The sequence below is a fragment of the Macrotis lagotis genome, chromosome 8 (assembly GCF_037893015.1).
Source record: "Macrotis lagotis isolate mMagLag1 chromosome 8, bilby.v1.9.chrom.fasta, whole genome shotgun sequence".
Classification (NCBI taxonomy): Eukaryota; Metazoa; Chordata; class Mammalia; order Peramelemorphia; family Peramelidae; genus Macrotis; species Macrotis lagotis.
The window spans coordinates 191672450-191695879 of NC_133665.1; the positions used below are offsets into that span (position 1 = coordinate 191672450).

Sequence of the window (23430 nt, forward strand, 5' to 3'; positions counted from 1 at the left end):
AAAAATGAAGTGGTTCCTTATCCTTGGAGGTCTTCAAGCAAAAGTTTCAACAGAATGTAAGCTCCCTGAGGGCAGGTACTGTTTCACCTATCTTTATATCCCTGAAGTCTAATGCTACTTGAGTGAATGATGGATTCCCTCTACCAAACCACAGTGATGCTGTCAGTTGGTTGTTCCTGTTGTTGGTTGTTCATTACTGTCTACCTACTGTGTGCCACTCACGATGCTGTGCCCACAGCCTAAGAGATACAAAAACAGACAAGTTTCCAACCCTGCTTTCCAAACATTTAGTGAACCTAATAGAGGAAGATGCACAAGTTGACCAGAAGACAGTCTGGGGCAAAGGCCACAAAAGCATGGAAAGCAAAGGGAATGAGGAGAGCCGAGGGAAGGGAGGAAAAAGTCATCACTTCCACCCAGCATGATCAGGGAAGGCCAAATCAGAGCAAAGACTCGGGGAGGTGGGATAGAATAGTGGGCCAAGAATCCAAAGTTCTAGTTGGGAATAGAGCACTTTGGATCCAGGGGATTCCAAGGTAAACAACTCACCCTAAAAACGTTTTCATTTGCTCATCCATAAAATAAGAACAATAACACAGAAAGTAGCAATCTCCCAGGGTTGTGATGAGCATAAAAAGAACCAGGAAGATAATGTTTCTGTAAACAAGCCTAACAAACATTAAGATACTGTGCAATTTTCAGGTCAGGTAAAGCTGGAGGAAGGAGACTGAACAGCTTAGCCAGTGCAGAGAGGCAGCAAGAGGCTTCAATGATGAGCAAGGGGTCACTTGGGCTGGAGCAGCTGATGGAGAGAAGATGAAGAGAAGAGTGGATGGAAGCCAAGCAGGAGGACCTTGAATGCAGGCCCAGGATTTGACTTTCTTTTCTGGGGTGACCAGAAATGAAGAAAGCTTCTCTGGGAAGCAGGGTAACACAATCCTCTAGATTCAACTAGAGGTGGGGTTGGCAAGCCACAGAGCCCAGACTCAAAGGAGATTCCCCCAAGGCTATGTGGCACTTGGCCAGAAACCAGGAAGGAGTCCAGGCACCTTGGTACTTCCATAGGCATGTTACTGCAATCCTAGCTAATCCCAGATGTCAGTTGAGGATAAGCAGCAAGCAGTTCAGAATGCCCATTTCTCTGACTTAGAAGACTACCTGCCAATAGGGGAGCATCACCCAAGTTCAAGGTTCTTCAGTCCTAGGCACACCATTGGTAAAAACATACCACATCATTCAAAACGGTTGAAGTCATTACATTTGGCACCAAGAAAGAAATGAGAAAATCTATCTCCTTCCCTTTTTTGCAGAGATGGAGGACAATGGCTGTGGAATATTGTATATGTATTGTCTGGGACACTATTATTTGGTTGGTTTTGCTGACCTGCCTTTTTCATTGTTGCTGTTCATTTTTTCTTCTTCCTCTTTCTTACATCTAAAGCTGAATGTACCCTCAAAGGCTATCTCTAGTTCAACCTCCACATTTTTCAGAGGTTAAGACTGATGTGCAAGGAAGAGTGACTTGCCAAAGCCCTGAGTGGAAGCCGGGAGTAAGAAATAAAAGGGATGACTCACTGAGTAGGAAGAAAGAAAGAACATATTCAGAAATGAAGGTGATGAAAACTATATCGTACATAGGCAGTCAACATCTATGCACACATCTCTACATTCACAGAGAAACACCAAAGTTTATGGGTTCCAAGAATAATGCCTCCAGAGGCTGCTCCTTGGCTTCAGACCCTAGCTGCGTCTCCTTGGGAGGGGGGGATTCCAATTCTGATCTAAGGAAAGGAGACCTGTGAAATCCATGGGGAAGGTTGCCTTCCAAAGTCAATCCACTCAAGTCACTCAAAACTTCTCTGATATATGTCTAACTCTATATGAAGTTACTACCACATCTCTGAATGAATGTCTAATTCCTCCTCATAAATAACAGATGCTCACGTTATCTAGAACAAGGTGCAGGATACTATGGTCGACCCAACTGAGGAAGTAGCCCTCAGTCTCTCAGCTTGCTGTTTAACAAATCTCATCCACTCATTCACCACGCACTGCTCTTTCCCAGCATTTACCCAGCTTCTGCGGTTCCTAAAGAAAGAAAAATGTCAAATATATCCAAGTGAACTAACTTAGACATTCTCTTTGCCTTCCCTTTGAAGATTTTTCAAAAACCTGGAACTGAAAAACAGAAGTTTCCTTGGACATCCTCTAATTCAAGCCCATTTTTTATAAATATGTATTTCATTTTTTTCTTTTTTCAATAGATGCAGACCAAAGAAATGGAATAACTGGCCCAATGTAATTCACAGTGTTGCTGGCCTCACTTCCAACTCAACTCTCCATCTGTGGCCTCACGCTGCCTTCCTTCAGAGAGGCCACTCTCCTCTCTGGCTTAGCCCAGGACTTTAGATCCTATGAAGCCCCTGCTTATTATCAAAGGCCCTTCACTAACAGTATCTGAAGTCACACCATGGATGAGGGGCTCAGTTCTGGGTCCCTCTCCGCTAATCAGTTCCTCCTTACAGGCCTGGTCCCCAGCTAACCAAACAGCTTCTTTAACTTAAAAGGATATTCCTATTTTGTTTTGTGTTTTTCTGGATTCTTCCTACAGTTTCTAAAAAAGTACCACTATTCAAAAACAGAGGTCCTTAAACCAAATTATAGTGATTTCTTCATTCCATCCCAATTCTGAAAAAAAACTTTTTCTTTCCCTCTTCCTCTTACCCAATCTCCCATCCCCATGGAAGGTCAGGAACAAAGAGAAACAAGAGTGACTATACCCCTGTACCTGGTTGAATTAAAGGTTCCCCTCCTCCCCAACAACCCCGAGCCACAGGAGGAACAAGATGGGCTCTGAGAACCATTATTTCCAACTTTGTAGAGTCAACCATAATCAAGGGACAATCCTGGATCGGATCAGAGCTTTAGAGCTGGAAAAGAACCAGAGTCCACTTCCCTCATTTTCCAGAGGGGAGAAACTGAGGAACAGAAAGTAATTTCTCTAAAGCCCCACAGAGAGAATTAGGCTTGAAGCTCAACTCTCTGAGTTTCCTTATCTTCATTCACTCATCCTTCTCTTCATTCACCCAAGTTTTAGCTAGGGAAACAAAAAGAAACAACTCTAAGGTGGAATGGAGTCCTATTCTCTTAACAGCATAGATTTCCATTTGCTTGTTTTAAAGCATAATCCTCTCTTCAATTGAGGAAAGGAACCCAAAGCCTTCATCCAGGGCACATGTTTTCGATAAATCAAAACATAAATAAATGTGAGATAATTTCCCTGGACATACATCTGTTTCTGGCTAGGATAACTCTATTTATAATACATGGAGAGCAGTCCCCGGAACTACCCACCACATTTCTGAGGAAGGAACTTTTCTTCTGCTCTGAAGCCAATCAGCATTTGCAAACAGCCCCCAAGATGCTGGTTCTTTGAAAGTTGTGTTTGATTTGGACTCCCTGTGAGGCAGACAGGCAGGCAGGCTAGGCTGGCTGGTTCTTGGATGTTTTCTCATTGCTAAGATTTTGGATGAAATCTCCAACTGAAGATTGAATTCCCATCTTATCAAATGGGGTTCCCAAAAGCAGGAGTCCAACCTTGGTGATGGAGGCAAGCCCAAGATTTTGAGAGGAGCATTTTGCTAGTCTAACTAAAAGTTCGGATTGGGTTGAATTTAAAGGGCTTTTCTCGCTATTAGCAATGATAAGGGATGGGGGGGGGGGATTCCAATTCTGATCTAAGTAAAGGAGAGCTGTGAAATCCATCAATTGCTTGTATCCATAATCGCTTTGCTGTCTCATCAAAAAGGCTCATTTGCATAATCTGTTATCTTTAGATGCTCATCCCAAGTCTCAAAACAGATCTATCAATCCTCATCAGAAACCAGTCCAAAATGGAAGTATTCAAGGGAGGAAATGAGCCCCAAACCAGTCCAGTCTCCAAAAGTAGGCCACAGAAGGGGCCCAAGGTCTCAGGACATTTCTAAGTCTTTTCCTTCTCTAGTAATCTCCAAACAACTTTTACTGTCTGCACTTTTCCTTAAAGAAAGGAACCCAATATTTCAGAGACTCAAAATTTATCCATCCCGACCTATTCAATACCAGCCGACAGCAGTTCTATCCCCGGCTCAAAGCAAAAAGGATGATTCTTCCCCAGCACCTTTTTCTCAATATGTTTTCTGCACTTAAAAAGCCTGGCCTGGGCTGGTTTGTTTCTTACACACGTGACAGACGTGACCCTCACCAGGGGGAGGGAGGCATTCCACACCTCCCCAACTTCCAAAAAACTCACTGACATGGGTTTAATCACCATCCAAAGGAACACATCCCCAGAATCATCAGATATTGTCTCAACATCATATTTAACGAAGATGAATCTTTTCCTCCTAATCAGGATCTCCATATGATGAAATGGTTTAGAAATAAAAGTTGAAATAAGTCTTACACAGGGAAAAAAACATCAAAGACTTAGAGAAGATCATCTAGCCTAAATTCCTTCATTTGACAGATGAAGAAACCAAGGCATGGAAGGTAGTCAGTCACAGTGAAGTAGGAAAGCTCTCATCAAACCCGTGAACTCTGACACCAGGTCCAGTCTCATAGACACACGGAAACACACATATTCACAACACAATTTTGTTTTTCTCTTTTAGTACACCTTTTTGGGGAAGACAAACATTGGGGATGGGGTTGGGGGTTTGGGGGAGAGGAGGAACCAAACAAGTAAAAACAAACACTCCTTAATTGCTCCATCCCTGTGTTAGTTTGGCTGAGTGAGGGTCATACCAATGGGTAGCCCTAATGGAGCTCCAAGGATAAGAAAAAGAAGGTGCAAAATTCTCTAGAAATGAACAGATCCCCAGGGATCAGCAACATCCTGGCAACCTTTGATCACGGCTTCTCTTTAAAGCTTTTTTTGTTTGGTGTGCGGGGAGGCACACTGGGCTGTTGAATGGATCACCACTAGCAAGAAGAATGAACGAACACCTTAAAGACAAACCTCCAGTGAAAGACGAGAAGTCACCACAATTCTTCCCTGGAAAGAGCTCCCCCCACCCCCAGAGAGAAGCTGGTGGTCAATCCAAGTCGCCTTCCCTCCGGCCCAGAATCCAAAAGACATTTTGGAGAACACTGAGGTTTAAACTTCCTTTCTTCCTCTGCAGCTCTGGGTACAATCATGTGGGTCTGTCATCTTGCCTCCCTCTCTCTAAGCCAGGAAAACCCTCCCAAACCAGAGGCTGCTTCCCTCCTAGAGATCCCGGACTCTTTCAATGGCCACTGAGAGAAAAGACCTAAGACTCCCTTTTTTTCCTCACGACAATATGGACTTTCATGTCAACAACCTCCCCGCCTAAATCCTGCTTCATTTTGCCCTGGTTCTCAAGTTGCCTCAGTTCCCAGCTACCATAAACCCCTGACAAATATCTAATAATTCCTCCCCCCAAAAAAACTGAATTTCCAAATTCACTCCAAGTATGTCACAAATCCAAACTCAATCACTTATCTTTTAAAATACAGGGGCTCATTCTGCATTGCAGAATCCGAGAATGTGAGAGTTGGGAGACACCTCATCGCCATCTCGTCCCTTTCCTTTTCTAGATTTGGAACGAATACAGCCAGAAACAGTGTAGGAAAAGTTTTAAATCAACCCTCAGCCTCCTTTTCCATCCATTGTTTTGTTTGCCACCCCCACCCCCTCCATATTTTTTAAAGAATCTAATTGAGCCTCCAGAAGAGCAGAAGACCACAGTTTATTATCTCCCTCATCAGGTGATCAATGATTTCATTAATAAGACAGATAACAAAACTGTCATATCATCGACACTGTTATGAAAGATGATCCCGGCTCCCTGCTCCATTTCCCAAGGTCCGGGATTCTCTGTGGCAGCTCGGAGTCCATTCAATATTTTCCACAGACAGAGAAAAGCGAAAATCCATTTTGAAACCAATTTCAATTAGGACCCAGAAGCTGTTATCACAGGTGTCGCAGAATGGGCCCGTAAGTGGAAATGTCGCCTATCCATTCTGAAATGAAACCTTATCAGGGGCTACAAAGATGGCTAGGGACAGCCTATCTGTAAATTACTTTTCGCCCTGTGTTAACTCAACCTTAGTTCTGTCATATGGGATTCTCGCCATCCCCTCGTAATCATCTCATGACTAAGTAGGCCCTGTACCCGGCCGGCTTTTATCCGGCCAGGCCTCTCCCCCCCCAAAGCAATAGTAGCCGATGCAAACACCCGGGTGCCCATTGGAGAAGTGCACTGAAGGAGAGGCAGCCTTGAAAGAATAGAGCTAAAAGTTGATGATGGGAAAGAAAGACTGGGATTCTGAAGTCTGTCTCCACCCACTGCATTCCTGGTGATTTTCCAATTGCCAAGTCTAAGGCCCAGTTATTTCATTAATTCAGCACCCAAGTAGTAAGGCTTCTTTTCTCACATCTTTCAGGCCCCTTTTAGCAAATTATCCCATGACGGCGGATTTATTCAGTCAAAGACCTTGGACTTTGAGAGGCAACAAAAGAATCAAGAGACTTTCTGGTCCACCTGCCTAGCGAATGATGAGGCAGGGAAAAGTCTCCCCCAGAGAAAGCAATCAAACCTTTGTGTGGCACAGTCGGACCTTTTCAACTGTCAGCCAGGAAAGCAGGAAAAGAGATGAAAGAACTCCGGATGAAGCTACCATTTACAGAACCATGTGGGAATGGTCTCCGAAGATTTCATAATTGGGATGGAACTCAACTTTCTACAACTGAAGGGGGGAAAAAATCCAAGAAAGTGCAAAGGAGAGAAGGGAAAGGAGGAAAGAAAAGGAAGGAAAGGGCACCAGTTTAAGGGAGGCAAACCAGGAAGAACTTTTTCCTAGAAATCTCTTCTGTTTAAGATGCTCTCCTGTGGTGCCAAGGCAAAGGGAGGGGGAGGGGAAGAAAGGTTTTTTTAAGGGAAATTTTCAGAGCTCTTTTTTTTTTTGCTCTCAGCTCTGAAAGAGCTCCATTCTCCCATTTCTATTTTAACGTCTGAAAGAAGGGGGGAAAGCAGCGATGATTGAGTCTTTCGCAGGCTTTAGGAAAAATTTTTAATCGAAATTTTCTTTTGTTCCATTTTAACGGCGAATAGGCTGAGATAGGTCACCAATGGGGAAACGCAAAATAGGAAAGAAAAACCCAAATTGACAGAACTTAGCAAGACTGCCTCATTTGGGATTTTCTTCAAGAGTAGCTAGGATCATTCATGCTGATGGACTGGAGGTTCAAAGAGAAATCTGGCTACTGAAGCAGAATGAGACAGTGCTTGTATGTGCTGGGGCTGGAAGGAGCTACACACACACACACACACACACACACACACACACACACACACACACAAACAGAACTTTTTAAAGAATCAAAAGCAAACCAAGAATCCCACCCAAGTGCTCCAGTTATGTCTCTTTTTAACCCTTCAGATTTTATCCATTCATTCTGCACACATGTCCTAAGTGCCAGGAGCCTTGACGGGTGAGGGGGGAAGGGAGATGCAGGGGGTGGGGGGCTTGAGGCTTTTTACAGACGTGAGACGTGCTCTCGTAGATCTTACTATTCTGAGGGGGGACTTCAGTGTCTTGGGAACTTGCCAGGAGCTGCAAACTCCTGGATGAGCCCATGTCACTGAGGCTGCCATGGCTCTCAGGGACCAGCATGGATGACAACACAACATTACACACAAGCCCACGGAGGGCAGCCCACCCCTTAAGGAAGCCCAGAGATGCCACCGAGATCCGGAAATGATGATGGAATACTCTTTGTTATCAGGATTTTTCCCTCCCACAATAAACTTGCCTTCTGTTCCTGAAGACACTGGTCTGACAAGTCATCTGGAATACTGGCACCTCAAAATTATTTGAGGATTATTCTTTTGGAAAAAAATTCAATAAATAAATTAAAAGGATCACAGACAAAACTCTGCATTTCAAAACAATTACTTTGATCTTTTCAGTGTACAGTAGTTTGCATGGCCACTGACAAATCACTTAACCTCTTGTGTTCCCAGGCTGTTCTCAAAGAATTAGTAACAAAGCCGTCAGCGTTCTGGAGTCAAGGGGCTGGTCCCCATAATAACAGCACAGACCTGGGCCCTCCAGCCCGGCCTCCCCCAAAACAGTTTTCAAAGAGGTGACTGCCTCACATCTGTCCAGGTCGTCATCTAAATCTCCTTAAAATGGGTGTGTTTTGTCTGACTTTGCTGCTGTGGTTCTGAACATGGGGTTCTAGGCAGAGGCCAGACTGGTTCAGCCTTTGTCCCTCCTGTTCAGTCTTCCAGTCCTAGCTATCGGGGTCCAACACAGTACCAGCTGGAGTCCTAGCCAGATGCATCCTTGTACTGGGCTTTCTAAACACGATTGCCACTGTGACCAGGACAGGGGTAAGCCGGACAGTCAGGAGATCCTGAGGCCCATTTAACAACTCAAAGAAACCCTCGTTGCCACAGGCCGGCAGGTTTTGCTCATCGGATTCCGTTCACCCCTCCCTCAGACACGGACTCTGTCCACGAGACCGCACGGTCATTCATGCGGATTATTGCCGGTGTCTTGTCATTAAGAGTAAAGATAGATATCTTTTGTACAGACGTGGATCCTCAAAGTGTCTTCTACCTGCTAATCTGTAACACACACACACACACACACACACACACACACACACATGCAACCCTTACACACAAAACACACTCTACACACACCACACACAACACTCACACACAACACACTCTACACACATACACATGCCATGCTCACACACAAAACACATGTACACAACACATACACACATATACATGCCACCCTTACATACAATGCACGTGTCACACATAACACATGCACACTCTACACACAACACATGCAACATATACACAACACACTTACACACAATATACTCTCCACATACACAACACACACTCTACACACTTAGACGCAACACACTTACAAACACACACATACACGCAGAGAGCTATTTCTTTATATACTTAATGTGGAGTACAGAAGTTTAACAGAGGAGACAACCAGTAAATGCCCAATCAAGTGGAGTAAACTGACTGCTTTTGGTCCTCCTAATAATGTCCTTTACATTTTAAACTGATTCCGAGACCATGTGGTGAAAGGGAGGAACACCTCTGAGAAAGGGCTTTCCAACAAGTCGGTCCCAGTGCAGAACTCAGGGCAGCAGCAGAGAAGCCCCCTTCCTTCTCCCCAGCTCCCCCAGTATAGAATTGCAGCATTCCTTCTTGGATTGTGGGGAGCAGCATGATAGGGCAGGAGGCAGAGGACTTTGGAGCTGATCAGGTCTCCCAGGTATAAGTGTGGAATGTTTGGGAAGGAATTGAATGAATGGAGGGAGGGAGGGAGGGAGGAAGGAGGGAAGGAAGAAGGTAGGAAAGAGGGGAAGAAGAAAGGGAGAAAAGGGGAAGGGAAAGGTGAGGGGAAAGGAAGAAGGAAGGAAGAAAAGGAAAGAAAGGAGAGAAGAGAAAAGAAAAACATTAAGTATTCGATAAACCTTGGCACTGTGTTAAATACTTCACAAATATTTCATTTGATTTTCTAAGAGATAATTACTAATGTTATCTCTATTTTACAGGGGGGGAAACTGAGGTAGACAAAAATTAAGTGATTTGCTCAGAATCACACGGTGTCTGAGGGCAAATCTGAACCCAGAACTTCCTGCCCAGTACCCTCATCATTGAGCCACTCTGCTAACTAGGTGACTAAAGCTACTTTGGTAAAAGCCACAAACTCCTGAAGCCATCCATATGCATCTCTAAAGTCCAAAGTCCTTCAGTCCTAAGATGGGCTCAGAATGGCCCTGCTCACCATCCTCTCTGAGCCTGAGCTGAGTGCCTAGAATAATAGCCAAATCCAAGAGATAAGCTTGTTGACTTTCAGAATTGCTCTGGATAGATGTTCCCTTCCCAAAAACCTCATCACCTCATCACCCCACATAGTCCAGTCTTTTAGAAGCATCTTTCACAAAAGAACCCATTTACTGATTACAGCTCAATTCACCTACAAAGATATTAAGATGGAATTCGCTGATGACCATGAATTAAGCAGCCAAAACATTCTCTTTTTCCTCCCCACCCAAGTCCAGAAGCTCAATAAGATTCTGCTTGCCCAAATCTTGACACAAATATATGAACGACTTTGAAAAGCATAAGATCTTATCTAAATACTGGATAGGATCATGATCAACGAGCTCTTACACACCTATCTCTTGTCCAGGAAAGATGCCCAGGATGCTGGCGGCCACCTCACCACCTCACGCAGCTACCCAATAAGGCAGGTGGGATTGATGCTGAGCTCATCACTGCCCAGGACTAAGCTCCAGAAAACACTCTATAAATCGAAGACATGACGAACATGACTTTGTACTTGGAATTTTAAAGAGTCTCTTTTCTACAGGGATGCCTGAGGTTTCACTAAGGAGTCCCCCAAATACTCCTCTCATCCTTCAGCCGCCTGAGAGCTCATCTAGAAGGAAGATTGGGGAGCCTTTCCTCCCTAGCCACCCCACCATGATCCTAGTGATGAAGAGCCATCCTTTCAAGAGATGGGCAAACCTGGCCACATTTACCATTCGTCAAACATCTTGAACTATTTTTCAAAACACTTTGAGTTCAGCAAAATTCAAAATGTCTTTCGCCAAGCCCTTTCCCCCTTAATTTCTAAACCCATGTGTATTTTAAAGTAAATGAAATCCGTATGTTTCTGATTCATTTATACTTAACTCATCAAAATGGTTTTTTGAAAGACCTATTTCATCTCAGAAAACCTTTTCTGCCTATCTCCTTTGAACCAGGAAATGGGATTGTGGCCAAGAGGGAAAGAAATAGATAAGCTTTAAAAAAAAAAAAAAACCAACTTAGGAAGTTCAGTGAGAGACTGGGCATGCTCCCACCCCGAATTCTTTTTAGAGGCAAGAATTCCATCAAGGTACGGCTGGTAAGTCTGGGGTGTTTCCTGATGGCTAATGACCTCTGAACTCTGACTTTTCAGCAGAACCTCCAAGGATTTTCATACTCACAGTGAGGTGAAGAATGAATATAGTGATTAACACCTATTTTATAGAGAGCTTGAAAGCCAGGGCAAGGCCAGGCCCCAAGCAAAAGTTGGAACAGGAAATGTGTCTCGTATGAAGCTGCAGACCACTAAATACTTTTCTCTTGTAAACCTCAAAGAGTCATTTTTAAAGAGCCGAGGTGAACCTCGCCCTCCTTTGGAAAGAATCAAAGCACAGACAACTGAACTTCCTCTCCTTTTATTAATCCATCAACCTCGGTTTCACATTGCATCACCATTAGGATTCTAATTTCTGCGTTCTATCACTTGAAGGTATGGTCTCAATAACAAGCTGATCCTGCTAAAGGGCTTCAAGTCGACAGGCAACATACGTTTATAATTAGTTGGCCTTTTTTTAACAGCAGAGTAACGGGTTAATAAGAAAGATCAGATTACATTGGAAAAAGCTCACAGGTCAAAAATGACACAGAAAACATCCAACAGAAAATCAGCCCCAGTCTCTGGGTCAACCAAGGCCCCACCAATAGCAGGGCAACCCAAAATCTGCCAGAAGGCCTGGCCAGGCAGCCAGAAACTGGGGTCTAAGTCAAATGCAATCAATTCTCAAGCATATCGGGAGTGGCAGAATTGATGTATGTAACTAATCTGGAAACAATCAAAAAACTAATAAACAATCAATGACTACAAATATTTATTGAGCTCATCATCTGCAAAGGCAAAGTCCAACTTGCAATGACAATGAACCTAGCTGCGGGAAGTATTGTCCAACAAATTTCCCAAATAACCCCAATAATCTCAAGACAGCAAGTACCTAGGTCTAGTACCACCAGTTCAAATGTAAACTACTACTGTTCAGCTAGATCTAGACTCACAGATTCAACTGAATCCAACACACCTCTCTTCCACACTCACTGTGTGAGACACTGTGCTCAGTGTTCAGGAATATATACGTTTGAAAGTAAATAGATTAGACAAAATCATTTCAGGAGGGAGAAGCCAATAAAAATTGGGAAGAGGGGGCTCACCAAGAGTGGCACCTGGTGTATTCACACAATAGCAGCAATGTCTAATTCAGGAAAAGTCTTTGATTAATGTGAGGCCTTTAATTGTATGTGTGTACGTGTGTGTGTGTGTGTGTTTGTGTGTTTAATCCACAAAAGAAGTTCTTTGAGATTTCGTCACAACGTGGAGCAGGCATGTTTTCCACATGGGTCTTTGAAGTCATTACAGTCCCAGTCTGAGATTTAGGGCTGGAAGGAACTTTGGAAGCCATGGAGCTCAACGCCCTCATTTTACAGATGAAGAAATTATAACTCGGTGATTCTTTGCCCTGCCCAGGCTCTCATAACAAGGAACTAACCTCTGAGCCTACTTCTCTCTGACGGCCCCCCCAGAATACCCTACAATTACCCTAGACTTCTATTATTTAAAAATCAAGATTCCAGAACCTGCTATAATTAAATCAATGCTTAACACTTTCATATCAAATTCAAAGAAGAGCTATCTCTGTGAATGATGGCATGCCCAGAGAAAATGCCCCACAAAATGAAGGACAGAGATTAGTAGAGCTATGTGGTGGAGAATGTGTTCATGCCTGGTGGGGAAGATGGGGAGGGTTTATACAGTCATGGATCTGAAGCTGGGAAGGACCTCCGAGATCCAGTCCAACACTCTCATTTTACAGATGCAGCAACTGTTTGCCAGGGAATTTACCTGATTCCCTCTAAGTTACCTGAGGAGGACGTAGGAGAGTTGAGACTGGGGTCTGTTATTAGATTCCCCACCAAAAAAAAAAAATGAAAACTATAACAGATAATGTCTGAATGAAAAGCTATTTATTCAACACTACAAGCAAAGTACTAAATGCTGGGGATACAAATTTCAACAGCAAGAGGACACCTATCTTTAAGAAGATCACATTCTAAAGGAGAGAGAACTCTGAGGGAAGTTTCATCTATAAGTCAAAAAAAATTCTCTTGCAATAAAATGACCATGAAATGTAGTCAAAAGGCTAAATTAATGTGATTCTTGGCTATTCCACTAACACATATGTGACCTTAAGTTAGTCACCTCACCTCTGTACTTCTCTCCCTTCACCTGCAAAACATTAGATTAAGACTAATTAACTCATTTTATAGCGCTGAACTGGATCTTAAAGGTTATCTAGGCCAAATCTCTCATTTAAGAACTGGGCAAACTGGGGCCCAAGGCCTGGAGAGGTGAGCAGAACTGCCCCACTTGGTACTGGACCTAGTGGATCGTATAGTGCACAAATGGTAACTGGAAAGCCTAGGAGGCACAGATCAATCTCTTTACAGACTTAAGATGACAATATTCCGTTTAGATCAAAGTTTCATTTTTTTCAAGGGTTTAAAAAAACAGAACCCTTGAATTCAAGGTTTCATTAGTGTTGAGACTGGTTTCAATGGTGATATCTGAAAGGGGGTCTAATGTGTTTTTCTTCTTTTCTGAATGTTCAGCAGAGTCATTACCACAAAGCCCTTAGGTGTCACCAAATGAGGAAAACAAGTCTCCATCTTGCCCTCTTCTACAACCCACTGCCATCTCGCACTGTCCCCAACTGACACTACCCCAACCTTCAAAGCCCACACAACCAAAAGAACCTTATGGTATACATCTAGTCCCCTCAGACCCACCACTACAAACAGTAGTGACACATCCCTGCCTTCCAGCTGTCCCATGGGTTAACTTGGGGGGGGGGGGGATGAGCGCTAAGAATGTTAAAATTGGAATGGCCCTCAAAGGCTCCCTCTAGCTTGTATTTTAAGTGACAAATGCCTGTTCTATTTTGTATTGAGAATCCATCACAATCTGGCCCCATCCCAGTCTTCCTTAATGAGTTCCCATTTCTTCCCCATCTCTACTGCATCATCCAACAAGCACAATGACCTGATGTTCATCATTCCCCACATGGCATGGCAAACTTCTTTTGGAGTGCCTATCCTCGTTCCCTCTGGCTCTCCAGACCCCTAACTCCAAGCACTAACCACATCCTACAAGCTGATGCTCCCTCATGTCCTTTGTCAAGTTCTTATCAGGGTAGGTATTGTTTCTCCCAAGAGAATGACAGTGATGATGATGATGATGATGATGATGTTGATGTTTGTCGGTTCCCAAAGAAGACTATGGCATCAAGGAGATGACACCACAACAAGCACAAGAATTAGATTTGAGAGGGAAAGCAGTCCCCAGCCTCACTTTCTCCTCCGGAGTCATCCCGGTCCAGTGACCAGACATGAATCGGGATGACTAGAGATAGCCCTGGTTATGAGTCAATAGGGGGTTAAGTGACTTGCCCAAGGTCACATAACTGGCAAGTATCTGAGCACAAATTTGAATTCAGGTTCTCCTGATTCCAGGGCTGCCCATCTAGCTACCCAACATAATATCTCCCACTGGAATATTAGGTCTCTTGAAAACAGAATAGGTTTCCTGTATGTCTTTGTATCCTCAGTGGCCAGTAAAATGTTTAGCACTACATAATTTATAATAATAAATCAGAATAGAAGCACCCTGAGGGCAGGGGCTATTTTTGTTTCATTTTTGTATACTGAGTGCTTAGACAGCATTTGAGACAATAGGTTTAATAAATGTTCACTGGTCAGAGAGATGCTTGAATTAAACTGAATCTAGTCTAGGTGCTTGAATAAGGATCCTGACTATGGCCAATGGACATAGAGCCTTTAATTGAAGACTTCCAGAACAGGGGGGCACCCACTCTCCCACTTCCTGAGGCAGCCGCACACCTCTCTAGGAAAATATTCACTAGTAGGAAGATTTTCTTGACATCAAATATAGATCCTCCCCCCGCCCCACTGTTTTGCATCTGCCCAAGTAGAGCCAGTCTCAGGTGGAGAGTTTCAACAATAGAAATGGGAGCACTGCCTTCCTAAGTGATCCACACCCCCCCCCCCCCATTCACCAGAAGCCCAAGCGTACAGAGAAGCTCTCATCTCTCACTGAAGAAAAGCAACAAAGAAAATGAATCAAACCCATTTTCCTCTTTCTTCCCGGGTGCTTCCTTCCCTAGGATTACAAGCGCTGCCTCAAACTTCCATTTCACGTTCATTTACTGAAGGGCATTTTTCTTTCTTCTTGAAAAAAATGAATTTCATTTCTGTCTCGTAGAAGGAAGCAATGGCCCCATTCAGAAGAGAGTCCATGCTGCTTGGAGTCCTTCTTGGAGAGTGGTCACTGGATCACACCCTGGCTGAAAAACTCTGCCCTAATTAAGGCTGCCCAGAAGAAAGGAGGGTCTATATACATGTATGGGAGGTGGCCCCTGACTCTTCCTGGTAGGGGCTGACCAAGAGAAATGGTTCAAATTTCAATTCATTTCATAACCAAACCAATGGCTCATTGCTCATTTAAAAGAAAAACAAATAAAATCTTCAAATCAAATTATATCCCTGGCAAAAGAAAGCTTAGAGGATTCAAACAAAATTAGGGTAAAATCTGAACATTGGATGATATATTAGTGAATGTCAGTCACCAAGTAGTTTAGTGGTTGTCAAAGTGTCATCTGGGGGAGGAGGCTTGAAGGACGTGAGACCCTTCTGTTGTGGCTGACATTGCTATTCAATGGGCTCAATCACGTCCAACTCCTTAATGGAACACATTGTTCATGAGGTTTTCTTGATAAAGATACTACAGTGACTCGCCATTTCCTTCTCCACTGGAGCAAGGCAAACAGAGGGTAGGTAACATGCCCAAGGTCACACAGCTAGTAAGCGGTTTTGGCCAGATTGGAATTCAGGCTTTCCTGACTTCAGACTCAGAGCTTTATTCAATGAGCCACCTAGATGCTTCCAGGGCAACAGAGGCAAAGTGACTTGCCCAAGGTCTCACAGTTGCTTAGTATCCGAAGGTGGATTTGAACTCTGTCATTCTGACTCCACTCTACTATCTACTGAGCCCTCTGGCTGCCCTGGGACCCTTTTCAGGTGTCCACGATGTCAAAGCCATTTTCATAATAATACTAAGATGTAGCAATGTAGTAAATATCAATAGCTGTAAATCACATAAACAAATAGGCTTTGGGAAACTCAATCATCTTCCAGAGTATAAATGAAAACTGGTATTTTGTTGTCTGACCTTGCTACCTCTTATACTTTATGATTCTTCCTTAAGGACATGATTTCTTTCTCATCACACTCAATTTGGACCAATGTACAACATAGAAACAATGTAAAGACTGGCAAATTGCCTTCGGTGAGGGGGAGAAAAGTAAGATTAGGGGAAAAATTGTAAAACTCAAAATAAATAAAATCTTTAATTTAAAAATTAAAAAAAGTATAAATGGTTCCTAAACCCAAGAAAGCTGAGAATTGCTGATATAGTCCCACCCATATATGGGAAAAAAACAGACTATAGAAAAGCAAAAAAAGAGGCCAATTAGTTGTCACTTGGTAAGCTCCAAGGTTGAGGAAATCAAGTACCTTTCACTCCGGACAGCTCACATTATTGAGACTTTTAGGAATTGCCTCAGAACATGGTCCCGGCAAATGCCCAAAGGGAGGCAACCAAGATCTAGAACCTTAAAGAATTCTTAGTCAAATGACAAGTACTCTTAATCAGCGAGTCAAACAATTATCCAATCTGGAGCATATTTTAGGGCAAGAAAACGTAGAGTAATTTTTAAAAAAGAATTTATTGCACCACTTATCCTCCACTCTCTGAGGCAGATGGTACCTCAGTGGTTCAGTCCAAAAAGGACTGAATTTGGGTTTTGGATGATGTGGGCTGGGCTACATGGTACCAGGATAGCCTTGAGAAATGACTGAGCCTTTGGGCACCAAGTTTCTTCAACTGAAAAATGAAGAGGGATCACCTCAATGACTTTGAAAGTCACTTTCAAAATCTATGAATTTAAGCTACTAATCACACTTATACCACAGCAACCCCAACAAATAATCATTTAGTCTCTGCTTCAATCCCTCTGAGCAAGGAGTCTCACCACCTCCTGATCAAGTGAAGTGCCCATCTCACTTCTGGACAGTCTGAATTGGGAAGTTTTTTTCTTTTATTAAATTCATATTCCCAGGGCAGCTAGGTGGCGCAGTGGATAAAGCACCGGTCCTGAAGTCAGGAGTACCTGGGTTCAAATCCGGTCTCAAACACTTAATAATTACCTAGCTGTGTGTGGCCTTAGCCAAGCCACTTAACCTCATTTGCCTTGCAAAAAAAAAATGCAAACATTGGTTTCTCAGCTAAAATTGGGATTCTCAGTTAAAATAAATTCAATGTCTAATTTTAATTTGACTACAAAAACAGAAAACAGCTCTGTAGTTGCATATTTATAGATAACAACCTCTACATGACTTAGGAAGTAAGTCCTAGAGAGAAGCCTTTAGTTTAGAGATGTTAAATAACTTTCTCCAAATCACAAAACGAGTAATTGTTAGGGATAGAATTTGGACCTTCACCTTCCTGACTCCAGGCTTCTTAAATCTATTTGCCATACCATTCTACTTGGTTTAGCTCCTTGTCTCCCTGGTTTCCTTCCTGTCTATCTATCTATCTATTCCTGTATCGAGATAGAAAGATACAATGACATATTTTTAAAATCATTTTAAGTGGCATAAAAGTGAATAATTTTCAAAGTATCACTTCATACAAGTCATCACCAATGAGTTAAACAAGCCAGTGTGCCCACCTTCCACCAAGACACAGAAGTAAAATCCACCTCTGGGGACCCATCCAAATATAAAACCATGAAGAGATTAAAAATTGTCCCTTCACAGAAACACAAACCAAGCCAAGACATGGGGGGTGGAGGGAAGAGGAAAGGGGGCGATCTGGCCTTATGAGAGACAGAGCTTCAAGTCAATCTGAAGCCTCTTCTAGGCTTTCCCTATTGCACCGTGGAAATGCCTGATCTCAGAAAGACACTAACTTGGCCACTAAGACCAAATAAAAGAGCCATCAATAGATGTGCAAACATCTGACCAGACGTGGAATGACATCAGGGTCAGGGACTCTAGGGGAGGACAATGCCTCTGGCCTTCCTCTGGCCCTCGGCACTTTACGGGCTCTGGCAAGGGAAGTGATTGGTCACTATCCAAAGGTTGCATGTATCAGAAGCAGAACGTGAACCAAGTCTTTCTTATTTCAAAGCTGACTCTCTAGGCTCTACTCCTCAAGACCTCTAGATAATAATGAAGCAAAAGCACACCTGGAGGGGAGGGGAGGGGAGAGAAGGAGAGAGACAGACAGACACAGAGAGAGACAGAGACAGAGACAGAGAGAGAGAGAGAGAGAGAGAGAGAGAGAGAGAGAGAGAGAGAAATAGAGATACAGAGAGAGAGAAGAGAGAGAAATAAAGACAGAGAGAAATAGGAGAGAGAGAACAGAGAGACAAAGACACAGACAGAAAGTCAGACAGAGAGAGAAGCAGGGAGAGAAAGAGACAGAGACAGACAGACAGAGAGACAGAGATAGAGATAGTGACAGAGAAGGAGGTGGTGGAGGAGGAGGAGGAAGAAGAAGAAGAAGAAGAAGAAGAAGAAGAAGAAGAAAAAGAAGAAAAGAGAGCAGGCGTGAGGAGAAGAGAGAAAAAAGACAGACGAGGTTAAGGAAGCCTTGGGGGTCAGTCATACACAATTACCATAATGTTTATCCAAAAGACTTTGAGAATTTTTTTTTTGACCAATGGCCAAGGCTAGCTTTTGGAGAGTTGAATTAAAACATTAAAATGCGGTACTCGGGGAGCGTGGAAGCCATGACTTCCTCAGGACAACGGAGGGGCATCACAAATTCCTCTCCAACTGGCAACGAAAGTCTGACTTGGTAAGACTTCCACCATAAACTCCTAGGGACCTGGTCACCCTGTGAACCAGAGCTAGGAAGGACGGCGTCCACTGGGCTTCCTCTACAGTGGCTGACTTTACTGGGGGGAAATCTTGTCAACAAGTGGGCGACAAGGCAGCTTTTGTGTCTTTTGTAGAAATGCCTTCTTCTGAGGAGTGCGAGAGATTTCAGTGGTAAAATGCTCAATATTTTGAACCCTTGCCAGATGCATCAGGACGATTTCCTGCATGCCAAAACAGGAACTTCCTATAAGAAATAACCTCTCACACTTCTATCTCCAGTGAGAAAGTCGGGAAGACAAGTCTGCATCTGGCGTCAAAGCAAGCATCACTGAACCCACCCCCTCCCCTTGCCCCCCACTTTCTCTCTAGAAGGAAGCAAGGTCCAGGTACGGAGGGGCAGTTCCCTGGGAACTGAGCCAAGGTCACTGAGGCTGGCAGCCCCCGGGCGCTCACCGTTGGATGTGGTGCTGGAGGCCGCTGCTTTCTCGCTGACGTCGGCCCTTGTGGGACACTTGGCGATGGGAGTCTCCACTTTTTTCTTCTCACTGGCTGTGGAACTGTGGGACTGGGCCTCCATGGCGCCTTCTCATTCCATCAGCTCTCTCCAAGGAACTGGACCTAAAGCCAGGGAGAACTGGGTCAATGCCGAGCCCCAGCCAAGCCAATGGCCAAGACTGGCCCCCTCGGACCCCGAGCAGGGACTGAGCCCGGAGACCCTTCACCCCAAATCAGCTAACAGATCTTTAAGGAAGGAAGGGAAGCTCTGTCTACATTTGCAAAACAAGCAAAGTTGAAACAACTACCCTCAAAATTCAGCCTTCAAAGACACCTTTCCCCTGAATGAATCTTAATAGAGATGAGAGTCTCTCCATGAAGGGTCTCTTATAACATATCCCAAGGATCTCTGCCTGGCCTTGAACTGGTCCATATTCTTATCAACCACCACAAAGTTAAGATATTACACTGGGGAGAAATTCAATAATGGAGTAAGGAAGACTTGAGTTCAAATCTCTCTTCTGACATACAGCTGACTATATCATTTCCATTCTTCACTTTCTTGGCATCCTCCAATACTTAGCTCAGATTCTGCCTTCTGCTCAGGACCTTTTCTTGTCAGAGAGAGAGAGAGAGAGAGAGAGAGAGAGAGAGAGAGAGAGAGAGAGAGAACGAGAACACAGAGAAGAGACGGAGAGAAAGATGAATGAATGGATTGATGGGTGACAGATAGATAGACAGATAATAGACAATATTTACATAGTATTTTCAAGTTTTACAGTATTTCTCATTTTATCTGCACAACACCCTAGGAGGTAGTGACTATCATTATCCCCATTTTACAAATCAAGAAACTGAGACTGAGTGAATTGCCCAGGGTCAGGCAGCTAGGTAAGTGTCTGCAACTGGATCTGAACTCTTCCTGACTACAGGGCCAGCGCTCCATCCCCTCGGTGCTCGGTGCCTTGGGGAACACACTCATGCTGCAGATGTAGACTACACAGATGCTGTCTTCCTCATTTGAAAGGGAGCTCCCCAAAGGCAGTGACTCTGCCGCTCCTTTCCTTGAGCCCCGCCTCCCCCAGGGCTTGCCTGGCACAGAGTACACTCTTAATAAATAGTTGTTGATGGTGGTGGTGGTCAGGGTCCCCAGGGAACAGTGTGGGAGTGGAAGCTGCTGGGGGGGGGGGGCATCTTTCGGGGGAGAGAGCGTATTCTCTCTGGTCTTCCCCACCTACCTCCCAACAGTTAAATAAAGACCCTGAAGGCATGGTAAGTCTGAAAGAGCTGACGTCCCAAACAAACCAACACTTAATAAAGGGTCCCAGACTGATCTGAGATCGCAGCAGCTCTGGGTTGAACTGATGGCCCCCAAGGTCCTCTCCAACTCCCATCCTGCTCCCGCCCACTGCAGCAGGGCAGCATCCCATCCCCACAGGCTCCTTCTGTTTATTTAGGATCTGCTCTGGATTGCTTCCCCAGGAGAGCAACAGTGGCTCCAGGGCAGAGGCCGGCTCCTCTTTTTCCCCTAGCCCCCAGCCCCCAGCTAGCCCAGTGCCTGGCCCCCAGCCACCACAAGGCTTGGGGAGCAATTAAAAAAATGGACTCTGCATCTCCATTTTCCTTTCCAGGTGCTGTCTGCCTCAGCCCCACAAGCAGCCTCTTGCCAGGAGCTGCCAGCTAGCTTAACCTGTTTGATTTTTTTCTAATAAGCCTCAAGAACACCATTTCAAGTCCAGTGGAGATTTCACAGTTAGGTGTTTGAAACTGCAGAAATTCCTCACTTTTAAACTTTCTGTAAAACCTAGAAGCCAGGGCAGGATTCCTGCCTGCTGACTGATCATTTGACTCCCCACCACCGGAATATTTAAACCATACTATTCACCTTCATCTTTCCTCCCCACACACACCTTTATCTTCTTAATCTCCCTTAAAACATGCAAACACCCCTATTTGTTTGAGTGACTCTTTTAAAACAAACAAAAGGTGTCAGAAGGGCCCACTTTCCACTGGCAAGGAAAGTTCCAGATTGCCTGTGGCAAGAAATGGGATCCCTTGCTTGGGAAACCCAGGACAAGTTCTTGCTGGGCTAGCCCTTAGTTCTGGAGAACACTGTCTTCTTCGGGCCGCTTTTGTGATGGCAATGTAAGGGTTAGGGTGACAAAACAAATGGGAGAGGAGTCCATCCCCCATTCAGAACTCAAGTTGGGTGTTTCTGGCTCTGCTCCGGTATTCTCCATCCTGTGGGCAGGCCAGAGGAATAAATGGAGTTATTGCTAGGAGTTGTGAATATATCAGCAGACCAAGCATCAACTGAATGGTGCTCCTGTCTATTGTAGCTACCATCTCCAAGACTTTGGCCAGGCTGTGCCCCACGCCTCGAATATACTTCCTTCTTGCCTTGGAATTTGAGGTTTCTCTAAAATTCAGTTCAAGTGCTAACTCTTATAACTATTCTGTTTTGCCACTTTGGTTGATAGTCTATATTTGGGGTTCAATTTTCTTTGGCTATATTATTTCCCCCAATAGATGCCAATGTATGAAGAGGCTATTGGGTGCCAATCACCAGACTAGAACATCCATGAGGGAAGATGGTATTTCATTTTTGCCACTGCATCACATGGCATAGTCCATGAAACACAGTGGGTGGGTTTTTTTTTTTAACATTTCCAGGTTTGAATTTAATTATTTAACAACAGTCAACTATTCATTATAACTTTTTAACCATTAGGCAAATCTTCTAGAGAGTCACAGATCTAGAAATAAAGGAGACCTTCACTGCCATGGGAGGACGGATTCAGCATCTGGAAGAGGCTAAGGAGTTCAACCATCACTTTTACTTATAAGGAAACTGAGGCAAAGTGACTAGTCCCAAGTCCCAAAGCCCAGAAATATACCCATGTCCTAAGATATCACCCCCTCCCCCTGGCAACATTTTTTCCACCAGCCACACTGTTCAAAAACTGTTTAAGTTATTTGAGCAATACAGAGAACCAAAATTGTTGTCTTCAATGGACGGCGCTAAGAACTAAAAACAACCCCAAGCATCAACCAAGGTTCCTGATTCAATCTGTGTTTTCCTCTAAACAACATAGTTCCTTGAAAGAAAAGCAAAAAACCAAAAACACTCCCCCCCAAATCCCCCCAATAGGCACTGAACACTCTGGCCTAAAAGATCCAACTTCATTCCATGAAGCTCCTGGAGGTGGGTTTTCCAGACACCACTTGCCACTAGTCTCCACTTTAATTCTACCATCTCCCCCACCCCCTTCCCTCGCCTACTTTTGGTGGCCTTATTTTCAGAGACCATTTCTTAGCAGCTCATTCTCCTAAAGGTGATTTTACTCAGAAATGGAATAACAATGACTCTCAGAATCCAGCCTAGAATTCATCTAGCCTTCAAGACCATCAGAACACTGTAGAGCAGAACAGGACATTTATGAGGGCTCACATTTGAGCCTCATTCGTCTTTCCTACTTTCATTAAAATTAAATTGGGCTTTACTAAACAGAAATTAATGGAGGGTGGGGGTGGGGTTATTGTGTCCATTGTGCAAAAATAAATAATAAAAGAGTAAGTGGGATGGCAAAATTGCATTCAATTTAAATAGCCTGATAAGGTGATTTCCAATGAAAAATGAAGATGGATGACAAACATCACTTAGATTGACTCCTCTGTAACAGACTTCCCCCACTGACTTTGATATAATTTTCAAAAAAAGGAAGGATTTTAGTCTTTAGTCAGAAACTCATCATCTTCTTGAATAAAAAAGTGATTTCAATTGTTTCTCTTATAAAGGTTTTCTTGGAGGAATTCAGATGGGCATTATCCAGAGTTGGGGGTAAAACGGTGCTTTCCTCCCCCCTTAAAAAGTTTTCTTTTTTTCCACCTTTCTATTTCAGCACTGATCACTAGCACCCCAAAGCCCAGTCCTGAAATATCATCTGCAAGGTTTAGAGGTGTGAGCCTAGTCATCTTGGGGCTGATGGTCATCCCCTTGCCACAGAGGCTGCCAAGAGACAAAGAAAACAAGGGGAACAACTTCAACATGCAAGAGTGG

General features: G+C 43.9%; 1 protein-coding gene across 2 annotated transcripts in view; it reads right to left on the reverse strand.

The window, feature by feature from the left end:
- The window catches only part of GLI3 (GLI family zinc finger 3), a 259620-nt gene that overhangs the window by 226806 nt on the left and 9384 nt on the right, over nucleotides 1–23430 (reverse strand). For both annotated transcript variants that reach the window (XM_074199223.1, XM_074199222.1), the window contains exon 2: nucleotides 19329–19493. In XM_074199223.1, coding sequence (XP_074055324.1) covers nucleotides 19329–19452 — 124 coding nt within the window. In that variant the 5' untranslated portion in view covers nucleotides 19453–19493. The remainder of the gene's footprint in view (nucleotides 1–19328; nucleotides 19494–23430) is intronic.